Source organism: Branchiostoma lanceolatum, chromosome 10, assembly GCF_035083965.1.
Source record: "Branchiostoma lanceolatum isolate klBraLanc5 chromosome 10, klBraLanc5.hap2, whole genome shotgun sequence".
NCBI lineage: Eukaryota > Metazoa > Chordata > Leptocardii > Amphioxiformes > Branchiostomatidae > Branchiostoma > Branchiostoma lanceolatum.
Window position 1 is genome coordinate 11,329,954 of NC_089731.1, and position 15,158 is coordinate 11,345,111.

At 44.3% G+C, this 15,158-nt stretch overlaps 1 protein-coding gene across 2 annotated transcripts in view; it reads left to right on the forward strand.

Moving 5' to 3' along the window:
* The window catches only part of LOC136442803 (paired box protein Pax-7-like), a 44,557-nt gene that overhangs the window by 25,226 nt on the left and 4,173 nt on the right, over positions 1-15,158 (forward strand). The window contains exons 2-7 of one of the 2 annotated variants that reach the window (XM_066439737.1): positions 914-1,181; positions 1,805-2,287; positions 7,889-8,082; positions 12,367-12,517; positions 13,096-13,274; positions 13,644-13,878. In XM_066439737.1, coding sequence (XP_066295834.1) covers positions 1,112-1,181; positions 1,805-2,287; positions 7,889-8,082; positions 12,367-12,517; positions 13,096-13,274; positions 13,644-13,878 — 1,312 coding nt within the window. In that variant the 5' untranslated portion in view covers positions 914-1,111. The remainder of the gene's footprint in view (positions 1-913; positions 1,182-1,804; positions 2,288-7,888; positions 8,083-12,366; positions 12,518-13,095; positions 13,275-13,643; positions 13,879-15,158) is intronic. The other variant, XM_066439739.1, reaches the window with a different exon arrangement.

Sequence of the window (15,158 nt, forward strand, 5' to 3'; positions counted from 1 at the left end):
AGCACGTTGTTCTAGTGGTGGGGTGAGGGTTCTCAGCGGGACAGTCGTTTATCAGCGTCAAGAGAATCATCTTCACTGCAAACATCGTGTTTATCTAAAGTCTTTATTGTCAGTTTATGATGTTACCATATGTTCGTGAATATTCCTCTGTAGTTAAAATGAGGGCATCATGAAACTGATATAGTTGCTAGAAGCAAGTTCAATGTTTCCTTATGATCAAGTTAAGATTATGAATGTTCGGTTTATCATGTGTATTCAAAATGGGTTTAAAACCGTTCCTCCGTATCCCGGAAAACTTTCCGTAATATTTTTGACATGTGAATTTCTATAATTTTAGAATTTCATCCTCGCACTTCGTGAAATCGTAATATCAATTCATGTCGAATCGGGGTAAATTCTTGCATGGTTTAGGTTACATTAGTATTTGGTAACGTTATAACGTTACTGGAAAATTACTGGAAAATATACCCCTTTGTGAATTTTTTTCTGTAGTCAAAGCAGCAACAACGGATATAACTGAAGACATCAGACACTGTAAAACGCTGATCCCTATCAGACGTCGTTACTCGGTCATTTTCAGAACCGTCGGGGAGTCCTTCACACAAGATTGAGAAAAAGACGCAGTTTTTCCGCTGCAGTCACAAATTTCTCGCCAGCGTCTTGGCGACAATACAACTATTTTGGTAAACATCAAGAAGGTGGGGCTGAGACAGTGCCCATTTTCCGCCCGCTGTGACCCCACAGTCCCTAAATCTACGGAGAAACAGTCCCTCCCCCTGTCAAGCCAACCCGCCTGCCAACTTCCCGTGTCCACGGTGTCGTTCTCAGCGGGACACCTCAGGCAAAAATGCCCGCGAAAAACAACCAATGAAAGATTACCATAATGACGTCAGTTTTACTTCTATCCAATCAGATGCCACGATTGGCAGAGGGGCGCGGACTAATCAGCATTGTAAATCAGTTAGAGAGAACTTCAGACGGGGTCACTGCTCCCCCGCAGGCACCAAAACAGAGCGGAGCAAAGAACGACTGAGCCCACACGTCCGTCCCGGGACAACGCCGAAGGACCGTTACTCCACAAGACGACGTGCTGATTCCAAAGTTTCTAACCATGAACATGATGACCATGAGACAAGCTGGCGGCCCTGTAGCCACGTTTAGGCCGGCATTCCCTTTAGAAGGTAAGCATGCATGTTCCCACACTCAAGTTTTACTCTCCTTTATTGATCGCTCGTACGTCAATCAGCACATGCAACACGGGGTCAAATGGTTATCTATCTGTAGATAAAAGTAGGAGATAACGGTCACTGTTCAGGAGACATGTTAGCTTGTCTGCTTGCTATGGTAGTCAGTTTGAGTTCTATAACAGTGTACCTTGTCTGATGGACTTAGCAGTTTTGACGTTCTCAAAAGAGGGACAACAGGAAGTGTATTCTTCCGGATACAATACTTGCAGAGAACACTAACCTTACGGGTAAGAGTCAAGCAACTAAGATGTATCTGACGTATACGTAAGATTTCGGGCTCATTGACCATTTGAAGATACATCCTGCATGGGCATGATATGAGGTAATTTTAGGTGTTTAAAATATCTTCCAAAATTTGTTGTAGGTAATTTGTTTTGCCAATGTCCTGTAAACTGATACGTCGTTGACGGAATTGTAGCGGAAAATTATCAAATTAGATAATATAGATGATCTGAGGAGAAGCACAATTGTAAGTGTTTTGGTGTGAACGCGGTGTGTAAGTGTTAACACGAGCCCAGCACACGAGTGGTAATGTAAAGGTCTTTGTCACGGTGCAGGGCAGGGTCGTGTGAACCAGCTCGGGGGAGTCTTCATCAACGGCCGCCCGCTGCCCAACCACATTCGGCACAAGATCGTGGAGATGGCCGCCGCCGGGATCCGACCCTGCGTCATCAGCCGCCAGCTCCGCGTGTCGCACGGCTGCGTCTCCAAGATCCTCTGCCGCTACCAGGAGACCGGCTCCATCAAGCCGGGCGCCATCGGCGGCAGCAAGCCGCGCGTCGCTACACCCGAGGTGGAGAAGAAGATCGAGGACTACAAGCGAGACAACCCCGGCATGTTCAGCTGGGAGATCCGGGACCGGCTGCTGAAGGACGGGATGTGTGACCGCAGCACCGTCCCCTCCGTCTCGTCCATCTCACGCATCCTCCGCGGGAAGGGACACAAGATCAGCGACTTGGAGATGGAGGGAGAGGACGAGCTCAGCATCGACGGCGATCGGAAGCCACACAGCATCGACGGCATCCTGGGAGAGAAGAATGGTGAGTTCACATGTTCACTTCACATCCTCTGAAAAGGCTTGGAATGCGCTGACTCAGAGTCACGACCTCTTTGAAAACACAGATTATGCACTGAATATAACCTATGCAAATACATATTTCCGCTTGAAACGTATGGTGTATGTTTTTATATTCCTGTAGCCGCGTGAATACCTTAAATTGATTTAATATTAGTACTTTCCTGCGCTTTGCTTAGACTATCGTTGTCTTGAATATCAGCCAGCTTCTAGATGTTCTGTTATTATCGTACTTGAATGTGTAAGTTTGGATCTTAAATGTATGCGTGTATTATTTGGAACTGCAACGGATACGAAACCATATCCTTTTGACTGAATGATAGTTTTGGTGTTGTACATCATCGGTTAATGTTTCTTAACCCCCCTTGTGTTCCTTCGAGGCAATTCTAATACTAGTGTATAGATAGTGCGTAAATTCTTAAAAATGTTGTGCACACGGGAAGTATCACCACCAAATGCTTCAAGTTCAACGCTGTAATTACAATGGCTGTGTAAGGTTTAAGTCACTCTTGTCGCTATGCTATTTGGGAAATGTCTAATATTTCTCCAAACATTTTACTAGATTTATAATTACAATGACTGATACATACTGGTTCTAGGAAACAGTTCACACATCTTGTGTACGAACACATGGCTTGTAGTCCACGGTACCTTCCTTCCCTTCGCTACCTTATGGCTGAAATTTTGACACATCTTTAGAAGTAGGATCCCAGAAGGTGTTTTGTTCGACCAGCTGTGAACTTGATCCTTTTTCTCACGGACCAGAGGTCATCTTAAGGAGGTCATTGAAAATTAGCAAGGCATGGGAAAATTCCGTCAGTGATTAATTCTTAATTAGCAGATGTGTGTTGCTTGCGCGCCCTGTTAGCACGCTCTTGTTTACTCTGCACATTCGCGGGCGAACAGTCATATGTCGGGCATTTCAAAACGTCCTCCGCTTGGCACCCCAAATATCGGATGCTAATGACACTTATGTTACGATTTACACCAGAGGATTTACACATTATCGATGACCAACTATGATTTCTTCCTCATTTGTGATAGTAAAAGGCATATGCCGTCGCCAACATGATTTGACCATACAGAAATCTATGGACATCCAAGAGATGTCTTTGTACTCTGAGAAGCAAGGAATGAGCTATAGAGTGATATAGAAAAATTCTCCTATTGTATATGCACTAGATATCAGAGACTACGAGTGTGTTGTCCAAGAAATCGGGCTGCCTAGTCGCGTGTTTTAAACAAAGTTGTCGAAACACAGATAAACTCTGTGGCAAATTCAACAAACACTGTCGCCGGCCATGACGAATTAGAACTAGCCGGCTGATAGGTACAAAAGAGGGCCACGCGCACGGACACGTCCAGGAAAACAATACACGGAGTGCCAAGGAAAAACAAAAGCATGTGTATGTCACGAAAAGGCTTTATGTCTTTGACTATTGACGGAAATTTGCAAATAAAAGCCGGTTACACGTAAAGAAGGAGAATCCCACATTGAAACAAATCAACTTGAAGCGAATTACTGTCCCTAAACACATTTTCTTCAAAGTCATAGCCTTCATTTGAAATTGAAAGAAATGCACAAAGCTTGTTGTAAGTGCCTTGTTGAAGAATGAGTAATTCTTGGCGTTGGCCTTGTTTATGTGTGACCGAAGTGTTCTGAATGCTGAACTCAAGAATTCCTGTACGGGGATCAAACCACAAGCGGAAATGAGACAACGCAATAGGCATTTTGTCGGAGACGATGAATCGCTGAAAGAGAGGTCCCTGTATAGATCTGAGAAATGAAATAAATTTTCGGTTTGTGTCTCTCTTTACCGCAACTCGCATACTAGCGTTAATCCAAATTAATAGCTAAAATGTGTAATTCAGGAAATCAGTACTTAAACAAATGGCGATAATATGAACTGTCAGCGCCGGGCCATTGTAGACTTGGGTGATGAACGACCCTTTCAAGGAGGTGTGCCCGGCCTCCGATCGCACCTTCGCGATAAGGACCTTGGCCATTGAAGAAGTGTCCAAGTCGTTTACAGCCATTCTCAACTCTCCGGGTTATCGTGGGAAAAATCCCACCTCGGCGCGGCGCGGTGTCGGCAATGATGCATGCACAAAAACCTGTGAAAATTCATCCTCCCCCTTGTAGGGGACCCGGACAACAAACTCTCCTTCTTTCCCGGGGAAGAATATGACAGTTCTGTAGTGGTTACCTGGCAACTTTTCACTGCACAAAACGTGTGGTTTTTATCCGGGATTCTTGAGATTTTTGTGCAATTTTGTCCATGTGTTTTGTGGAGTTTTTTTTGTGTTGCGTGTATTCATGTTTAGTGGGGGATGCTGCATGCTGAGGATTGTCATGGAAATACCTTGCGGGTAGAAGGGCCGCCATATGTTGGCTGTAACCCCAGACCCGGGTTAGATCCGGTGTAGCCTATAATTTGGAGATTCTACAAACCATTCACGGCAGTGTCCGTCACTTCTGAATGAAGTCGCGGTAGGTCTGAGCATGGAAGCACGAAATATGCAATCAGAGGACCGCGGAAGGAGTGAAGAAGCTCGCGGAACCGTCCTCCCCGAGTCTTGACCCGTGGCCCGCAATTGTCCCGTGAAAGCGGAGAATACCTCCGGACTCTGCGGGGGAAAACGGCGCGCTTTCCCGCCCAGCGAGGTGCCTGCTTACCCGCGCCAGTTCACAAAGCGCCCCATTGACTGTAGGAGGCTTCAGATGATGAATATCCAACACTCCGAATAATGACCAAATGAATCAAGATCTCCCGCAAATTGAAGAGATTATTCCAATGCCGGGTTATCGCTGTAATCGGCTCTCTTGAATTGCGGAAGAAAAAAGCTGGTAGTTGTAACAGTTTATGTACGATCCTTGAAAAATATGAGCGGTAGGAACATTTGATTTAGGCTTTATACGAAAAATGGGGTCAGTCTATTCGGAAATGACAGTTAATTGAAACGATTAATTATAATGGCCCCAAATGACCACTTGATCACACAATGAAGTGGACCCAGGCCAATCTAACATAGTCTAAACTACCACCCCGCGGTACAATGGACCTAATAATGTATGTACTATAACCGAATGGGAAGTGTTGTTATTAACTTATTTTTTTTTGGATAAAGTATACAATTTTACCCCATTTTGGCTGTCTTGATATCGTTTCTTTATAATTTTGATTCGATGAAATGTATAAGATTCAACCTCATGTACGGACACAAGCTATTTCCTTTTACATAGTCTATTATTGACTATCAAAACAAAACGTTGCGATCGTTGTAGGACATTGCATGCATTCGCTATTTTGAGTTTTGTTGCTGAAAACTGAACACGCGTATTCGCTTTTGCAGTTTTACGGTTTTATTCATTCAAAACTGCAAAATTGGCTGTTTTCCTATTTTGGCAATAGTTCTAACTGTCCGAAACATTTGTTAATCTAAGAATAATACTACATGTATAAACAATTCATAAGGTAACTTCACATCATAGAAACAGTTCAAACAAAGCCAGAATTTCTAAAATTTAAATCCTCGTGAGAAACCACACATTGTCTGAATACTTCTCCTCAGTCGAGTACCGCCATAGCTGCCCGGAAGGTCACTCTGTATTAGCCTTCCAACAAAGGCCAATATAACTTAGAATTGAATCTGAAATGCCTATTTTGTTCCCCGGTACTCGGACAGAAAAGCAAATTGTCGACACAGTTAGTTTTTTATGCCCGGTGCCATGGTAACGACCGTTATCAAACAACAATCACGGATGTGATTAATGTCATCAAGTATACATCAGATGCTCATATTGCCGTGTTCAGCTGGGCAGTTCTATAGAAACGCGCCGTAGTAACATCTGTGCAGAGGGAAAGCGGCCGTTATTATTGCTGGGAAAATTGCTGGTTGAGTGGGCCGACTCAATGCGGGGCCCTACCGCTTAGCAAGAAGGTGTGAAGTACGGGAGCGAGTCGCATCTGTCCGTGAACACACGCACATGCTGTACTACACCACAACCACACGAAACAACACTCTCACAACGTACCACCTACCCAGGGGGGTCTTGAGTATTAACTTATGTAACCCTACTCCAACAAACTACGGGCACACAATATGATACGGATCATACATACAACCTACCTCACGCTGAAGGGAACTCAAGACAAATTGATTGTTCCACGTTATGGATTTGACAAGAGTATTTGAAGGGAAGCAGTTGGTCAAGGGGACGCTTATGTGCACACCGTAGGCACGAGGCATGTCATTTCCTCTGAACTGTTTTGTGTCGAGGAGAGTTGGCTAGCGTCGCCAGGGAGTTTCATATGATCCAACTGGGCTTGTTAGGGTGGTTATATATGCGTGAACTTGTCAGAATGTCATATGTAGGTCGGGTATGTACACCATATTTCAAGTTGAAGTCTTGAATGGTTTTTCGTAAGACTGATATTTCAAGCTTTGTGTTCGTCGTTTTGAGGCTGCTGGCACGAAGATTAAATAGAGCATACATGCTTTTTAGATTGACCATATTCAGTGGTGCAGTGTTTTTGAAAGGCTTCGAATTCGTTTTCGGAGAGTTTCAGTGTTTGTCGTTTTAACGGAAAATGAGGATCTTTAAAGAACTAGTCTTTCTTATTGCCGGTATTATGTATATTAAACCGACGTCTAGACAAAAGTATTTAAGTTTGTTACGAAGATCATCAAAAGAAAAACCCAATATTTTTATAATCGGCATTATGGATTGAATAGACGACATTTTTTTAGCATTCCTTCAACACGCTAAGAATTGGCTGGTCTATTGCACTAAGGATTTTATCTGGTATCAATTTCATTTCAATGTTTATGCATTCGTCTGAGTAGCTGAGAATATTCCTACCTTCAACGAGTGGTTTTCTCATTGTTGGGATCTCGGAAGCTATAAATTTTTGTTTACATTTTGTTGATACACAGACAGCAGGGGACAATCAACAAAGTCATAACCAGGGGAAATAACCAATCGGATCCGCTCTCTCGCAGTGTTTGGGTTTCGCGGATCGCTCTTGAAGTACTAATTTTGGAAAGGCCGTGGCGAATGTATTTGCGACATTCTATGTTTTGTACCCAAGCGGGCAATGACTATGTTTATTTTGTGTAAACAGAAGGGTATACATACAGTTGATGAAAGGATAGCAGTCATACTCATAGTTAGAATATGTCCAGTTCTGCATGGGCGCGAAGCAAATGTTAAATGTTTCAATGTCGTGAAAACACTGATTGCTGATCTAAACCTCCATGGACCCTAACAATTTGGGTACCGCTAGAGTCAAATTATATGGTGATACAAATACTACATGTATATATATATATATATTCCCGTATGCCAATCTTAGAATAGAGACGAATTTTACGGTTTTAAAACAGTATGAGGTAGTTAGTGCATGTACAGTACTACATGTGCTCCATAAATATTCCATATGGCAAAGGATGTGTTTCAAATTGATTCCTATGTGTGGTTCCTCAGGATATTTCTTTGTATCGTGCTCGCTACAAAATGGCTACATCGTAGACAACAGTGATTAAAACGTTGATATTGGTTTAGGTCCTGGAGACAGTTCCGACTGCGACTCTGAGCCCGACCTGCCCCTGAAGAGGAAGCAGCGCCGCAGCCGAACCACCTTCACTCCGGAGCAGCTGGACGAGTTGGAGAAGGCCTTCGAGCGCACTCACTACCCGGACATCTACACACGGGAGGAGCTGGCACAGAGGACCAAGCTGACGGAGGCCAGGGTGCAGGTCAGTAGTTATCTCTACTAGCTAAGCTATCTAAACCTAACCCTAACTCTACCCGGACATCTACACACGGGAGGAGCTGGCACAGAGGACCAAGCTGACGGAGGCCAGGGTGCAGGTCAGTAGTTATCTCTACCAGCTAAGTTATCTAAACCTATCTCTACTAGCTAAGCTATCTAAACCTAACTCTAACTCTACCCGGACATCTACACATGGGAGGAGCTGGCACAGAGTGACAGAGGACCAAGCTGACGGAGTCCAGGGTGCAGGTCATCTTTGCTAGATGTCTTGCATCATTCCTAACCGCAATTTTCTTACAAAACTCGGAACATGTTGATTATATTGTTGTTAAAATGCTACATTTACATCTATTTTAGAATACGATTAGGCTACACCAAGTAATTTTTATGGATGACGTCCGCGCGCGCATTGATTTTGGTCTGTTCCCAGAAAAAAAAACAAGAAATTCCGCTTCCTGTAACTATGATCAAAGAGTTACGACAGTGCTGCAAATCGAAAGAAACAGGACAGGACAACAACTGCTGTTGAACTTCAACTGATTTATTCAAATTATTGCTTTTTCATGATGAATAAAAGAATTGTTAGTTGTTACACTGTGTTCTCTCATTCAATTTGTGTCCTAACATGTGTCGTCGACTATTATATTTCAAATCTAGGCATCTTGTTTTTTTCGGCCTTTCTTGTGTTTTTTTCGCGCTCTCGCATTAGATTTAGGGTCTCCAAAGGACGTCATCCATAAAAATTACTTGGTGTAGCCTTATATCATAAGGTAAGAGAAAAGAAAGCTTAAGACACTACGCACACAATATGAGCTCTATTTAGTTCTTGCAATGTAAGAAGCGCCCACAGAATGAGGTGAAACCGACCCTGGGTATTTCCGCCACGTCTGCTTTCACACTTGTGCCCAGTTAGCAGGTGTGAGAACCGCTGACTGACAATGATGATATCAGACTCGGAAAACATACACTGACAGCGATACCCTCACGGGATAACAACACAGAGTACCGCGGCTTCACGTCTGAACAGACACACAGGTGTCTTTTCCCATTGCACTAGGGCGGCGACCTCGGTACGATCGCGCTGCGACCTAAAAGTTGACAGATCACTCATCGAATTTTATGGATAAAAAAGCGAATCTTTTTTAGCCTTTTTTGTTGTCTTTTCAGTCATACTTTCAGTACAAACGTGACATTCCAATCATGAAACAAAGGATAACACAAATTGAACTTAGTTACGTTGCAGCGAGGTCGGAACGCGATCGCCGTCTAGAGTAATGGGGGCTTACAACCATTCCACTTCAATTCGAGGATCTCTATGAGAATTTGTACGATCTTATTCTTATAGCATGCCTACACATCCTATTACTTTGTTACTTATGTTTGTCCTGTAGGCAGTTGAATGCATTTTTTTTAAATGAATAGTTCCTACTAGTGTTCGTTATGTGGTAGAATCGATCTTGTTTTTCGCTGCGTACAGCAAGATTCTTTCACATACATGGCCACTGAGCTCTCCTGAGGGTTATGGGTCCTTGTGGATGAAGGACTGGGGGTCAGTGCGGTCAGCAGAGTGACCCCACGGCTCAGGGGACTGACAGTCTCAGGCCTGTCGGACACCGGGACTGATACAGACCTGGCAGGGAACACTGACCTCTTGTACGTCCCTACAGTGGCAGTGAAACCGATCCCGTGAATCGCAGGTCTCCCAGGTTGACATGTGTGCCTTTATGGATCGGTCTCCCGCCGGTCGCAGGAAATGGGGGCTGCGGTTGAAAGATGTGGTGGGCGGACAGGTAGACATCCTCGCTTCCGCACCGCACTCATTCCGCCCTCAAATTTTCTCGATCGAGAATAAAAGCACACTTGAATCTCGAATACTCGTATTCAGTCCCGACTTAGCCCCCGAGGTCTATACTATAGCACTTCCCATGCGGAAATCCCAGTCCATTCAACGTTATATATTTTTTGGATCAAAATCTTTCGCCAGACAAAGCCAGAGAAAATAAGCTCGCGGATCCAAGTAACCAATTCCTGAAGGGGGCAGGACACTTTGTGAAGAATTTAAGGTCCGAAGCCGATTTAAAGTCAACTGTTGCCATAAGTTTTCACCATGGTTGTGATGAAGAAAATAAACAATGTATCGTAGGAGGTTGTCCGTAGAGACCATCGTAGATGATGAGGCTACGTCTCTGTCTTTGGAGTGAATCGCAGAGGATCTGACCTGTGAGCACGTGAGGAGACCCCCTCTGCTTTTCAATTTATTTTGGCGTGAAGTGCATCTCTCTGCGCGCCCTACCTCACGGATTCTCCCCGTTCCCACTGATCTCAACCCGCCAAGGAACACTTACTGCAAAGTGGTGGAATTCACAGGGTCAAGAGGCTGGGATGAGACGTCTGGAAAATTCATTCCATGTGTAGTTCCCATCCCGCGCGGTACCTGATCCCGGGACGGGGCTGGGACTGGGGAGGGGCAGGCTTCACGGGCCCATCATTCTCAGGAAGAGCCAAGGCGTGGAAAAATGCTGCCCTTTGTTCAAACACATGGGGCTCAAACTAGCTCCATATTGAGCACGCTACCCCATCATGTAACATCGCGCGTTCCCACATCACCTGTATGTCAAAGCCGTGACACTCCATCCCCCATCCCAGCCAACAGTGTTACGAGCGCTCCTGAACGATTCTAGACTCTTTCTGTCAAAGTATATCATATACAGACCAATCATAATTGAGTTAACAAACAAGAACAGAGCTTGTAATCGTAAACAATCACCGAAGGTTGTCTCATGACAAGTTGATTTTGAACGTGTTGTATACCTACTTGGCCTGTACGGACTAATACTACTTGACTGGGCAGAACTAACTTGGTTAGGGAGAAATGCTACTGGAAGCAGGCATCAGTTTCCCCGCTATCATGTATGATGTAACGAACCGTGGAGATTTCGTTTAAGATAGGAATTCAAGTCGTAAGGAAAATAATTCCCCTACACATGTAATAGTTGCTAAGTGTCAAACATCAACAACATCAGGATTTACATAGAGTAATAGAGGAAATGCCTTCGATGATCGGAAATAACAGTCGCGGGGAAATTTCTCGTTTCGGTGCGCGGGCTTTGATCGCGGGATGCTTGTATCAATAAGTTCTTGATTAAGAAGATGATGAGGTCGTTATTTTGGTCATAACAAACCGGCGCAAATTCGGTCTCAGAGGGAAGCACACGCGTGGTTAACCTTACATGCCGTATTTCCCGGCGGACCTTTATTTTCCTTTTCATGGCTTAGTCAAGAGAAAGCGCCGATGCAACAAATACCTGTATTTATCCCTATTCATCCTTAATCCTTGCATAAATCCGATATGATTACAGAGAAATCCTTCGCTAACCTTACAAACATTGGTCCACATGGGTGGGTCGGGATAAGTTGTTTCAACACAAAGCAATTGACCCGTTTGCCCCGAGCCCCTCTAGCACTTAACTAAAGACAAACGGGCATGACTGCGCCTAGCGGCCGTGTTCTGTAGTTAGATAACACACACGGCCATAGCGAAGCTGTGTGGGGACATGGCGGACACCTGTTTTCATGATAAGAACGAAACATAAGCTAGACTGACGAGTAAATCACGTAGAAGGGTGGAACGGAGCTGCTGGTTAGCCAAGGGTACTTTTCCTCCGCATCCCGCGTTTGTTGGAGTGTTTCCAAGGCCGAAACACTTGATCCGACATAGTACATATACATACCGCTGATACTGAGCGCTAAGCCGACTGCACTGGTGCTAACTATACGCCCATGTTAGTGCGCACACATGGAGAGAATAAAACCACTGTAGCACACGCTATATATGGCCTTTGTGATTTGTGATTGCCTTTATACATTCGCGCCAGATGAACACAAATACTACAGAAGTTAAGTAGTTGACTACTACTAATGTTCAACAACCGTCAAACATCAAGCATTTGTAATAAACATGTGTATCTAATGATTCTTAATTTATCTTGTACGTGGTTGATTTTTAAAAGTGTCTTTAAGAATAAAGATGATATTGAACTGTGAACACACAAATTATTGGTAAACTTTGCAGTTACATCCGTGATACTCTCACGACAAGATGATGATGATAAAGAATATTTCTATCTTAAATATAGTCCCAAATATTATCGTTTTTTGTTCCACTGCCAACGCTTCAGTTACCCATATTATGACCCCTTCTTCACCAAGAGTTGCAGAACCCAGTCCAGACGTATGTAGTTAATAACTGTGATGTCTCCATCTGCAGGTGTGGTTCAGTAACCGGCGGGCCCGCTGGAGGAAGCAGCAGGGTGCCCAGCAGATCCCGTCCTTCATGCCGCTGGGATACCCCGCTCCCGCCGCCGGGACACCCACCTACATGCCCGTCCCCGAGCCCGCATACCCAACTAACGCTCAAGGTACCTTTTGGATCCCTCTAGTCCATACCTGCATTATCATAAATTGCAAAAGTGCGCTACCTATGCTGCAAATGACAGCTACTCAGCAACTGGATAAAATCTTGAAACAGTCATACGTTTCAGACAGCATCCACTGTCTTTCGTCAGAAACTGCGGATGCTGTCAGAAACGTCTGTTTCAAAATTTTATCCACTTGCTTGAGTAACTGTTATTTGACGTATCTTATTACCTGGATGTCTAACCTTCATCAATGTACGCTGCCTATGAAGAGTAGACCATGTTATTGGTATGAAACTGTTGAACTTGATGTTAGTCATTCTTTTCATCTTTCGGATGAGACTAAAGAGTAGAGTCTTGGACCAGGTCGGAACTGTAGAAGTACATTGATAGTTGCCATTTTGGATCTGTTCGTCTAGCGTTTATTCTCCCTGTGAGAAAACTTGAGTGTGTCTCTACCCCAGTCAGAGATCGTGCCACAGTGTAAGTGTCATTGGAAGAAGGGCCGTGGGAGAGAGAACTTTATCGTTTTACACGGACAAATGTGTTACGATCCCAATTTTCTGTCTTATTACTTACAGATTCGGCAACCCTGCACAGACCCCAGCCTTTGCCCCCCACCAGCATCCATCAGAGCGGGGCTGCAGACACGGCCAGCATGTACGGCACTGCCAGCAAACCTTACCAGTACCCTTTCACCGACTCCTACCTGTCCTCGGGATCCACCGGTCTGTCTGTCAGCAGTGGGATGTCGACTGGGGTAAGTTCTCTTCAACTCTGTGAACTAAGCCTGGATGTCAGATCCTAGACTAGCCTCTACCAGGCTCCACAGGTCGCTGAAGAAATACTAGAAATTCGGCAAATAACATGCCAAAGCCGTTAGCTAGCCAGGGAGTACAGTTTGCGACCTAGGGCCTGTGGAGGCCCTGGAAACAGCCTGGCATCCAGGCTACAGACTTCTTCTTCGAGATGTAACGACAGATGTCATGGAAAATGTTAAAAATTGAGTCCTCCAAACCAAACCAAAAAACAATATAGCAACGATGTTGAATAAAGCCTAAGTATGATATTTTATATTACATTTTCATTTTACTAACAGTTTTTTCTTCTTTATTTTGTCTCCATGTAGTTGGTGAACGGACTGGGTAGCATGGGCAGTCAGCAGGTTGACCCGTACCCCGTGCACTGTGCCCCGGCCAGCAGCAGTACCTCCCCCGCCACCTCCATCCCGTCCACCGACTGTTACAGCAGCACGGCCGCGGACACCTACTCCTACAACACCGCACAGACGTACTGCACTGCGCCTGCGCACAGCTACTCATCATCTGCGCATGCGTACAACATGGATGGCTCCTGGGTACAAGGTGGGCAGCATGAGATTTTTCGCCACACTTTATGATCGCTATCTATTAATTAAAAGAAAAAAAAATCAATCGTTTCTTTTTGAATCTTGAGGCAGATGACTCATCTTTGACAGACATTCACATTGTCCATCCCCGCTATTCAGATGTATAAACTTTTTTGTATTTTTTTCTGTTGGAAACTCTGCCATATTCATACGGGACAGAGGGCAGTACTAACAGTTATGATTATAAATTTCACCAGTAGAGTTTCAGTGTTCCTTCGAAGAAATTCTGCAACAAAATCAAAACGCAATGCTACGATACACACTCCACAACATATACTGTGATGTTTTTCATAAACCTTAAGCAAAATCTGGTCAACATTTATAATCAGATGTCCTTCGATAAACTAGTCCTGTTTTCTACATACAAGGCGGGTGTAGTTTAGGCCATTTGTAGTATCGACTTGTTCAAACGTTTCTCTTATCAAGTTGAGCAATCAGATTACGTTACAAATTTCCTCGCGCGGTACAAGTTTTAGACGAGCTCCCATGTTCCCGTGTAAGCGAGATCTTCCTCTCATGAGAACTGAAGTTCATGGGTCAGACGTCTCCTCTGTTGGGGTCAGGACCACTTAATCTTTTTAAGAGCCCGTGCTGTAATGCAGGGTGAGAGGCGTTATCACGGAGTCGTCCAAACAGGTGGGCGCGGCTACTGTTTCAATGAAAACATCGCGCCGGGCCCGTGGAGGCCCCAGCAGATTGGAAAGTAGTCCGGCAGGAATTAAGAACCGATTTGTCATTCATAGAACACGGATTAGCTCAACGCGGCGGAGAATCCACAAGGATATACAGTTACCCACCCTATTTCATGAACCATTGAGTCACGGACAATGCCCAATTAATTTGCGACAATTCACAATAAATTGGGAACGCAAAGGTCTGATTTTGAAGGTGCTTTCGGCAGAGAATGCACAGCACGAAGAATTTACAATTAGAAGATGTTAAAAGTATTGTTACACATAAAACAACATATTCATTGCAAGTGTGATAAATAGAATATAAAACATTAATACCCGTTCAAGTTCTTACAAAGTTTGCCTTTACATGGACCACATACAGTCGTCTTCATGTACATGTATATAGATTTTCTACAATCACAACCCCACATCTAGCACATGCGTTCTGCAAATGTCATATTCAAATGTACCCTATCCAATCGTACCCCTCGCGAGAGATACGTGATGAAAAAATGAAGTAATTTTCCCAGCCCGTCCATCTGAGAATTATGACGGTGTTTTT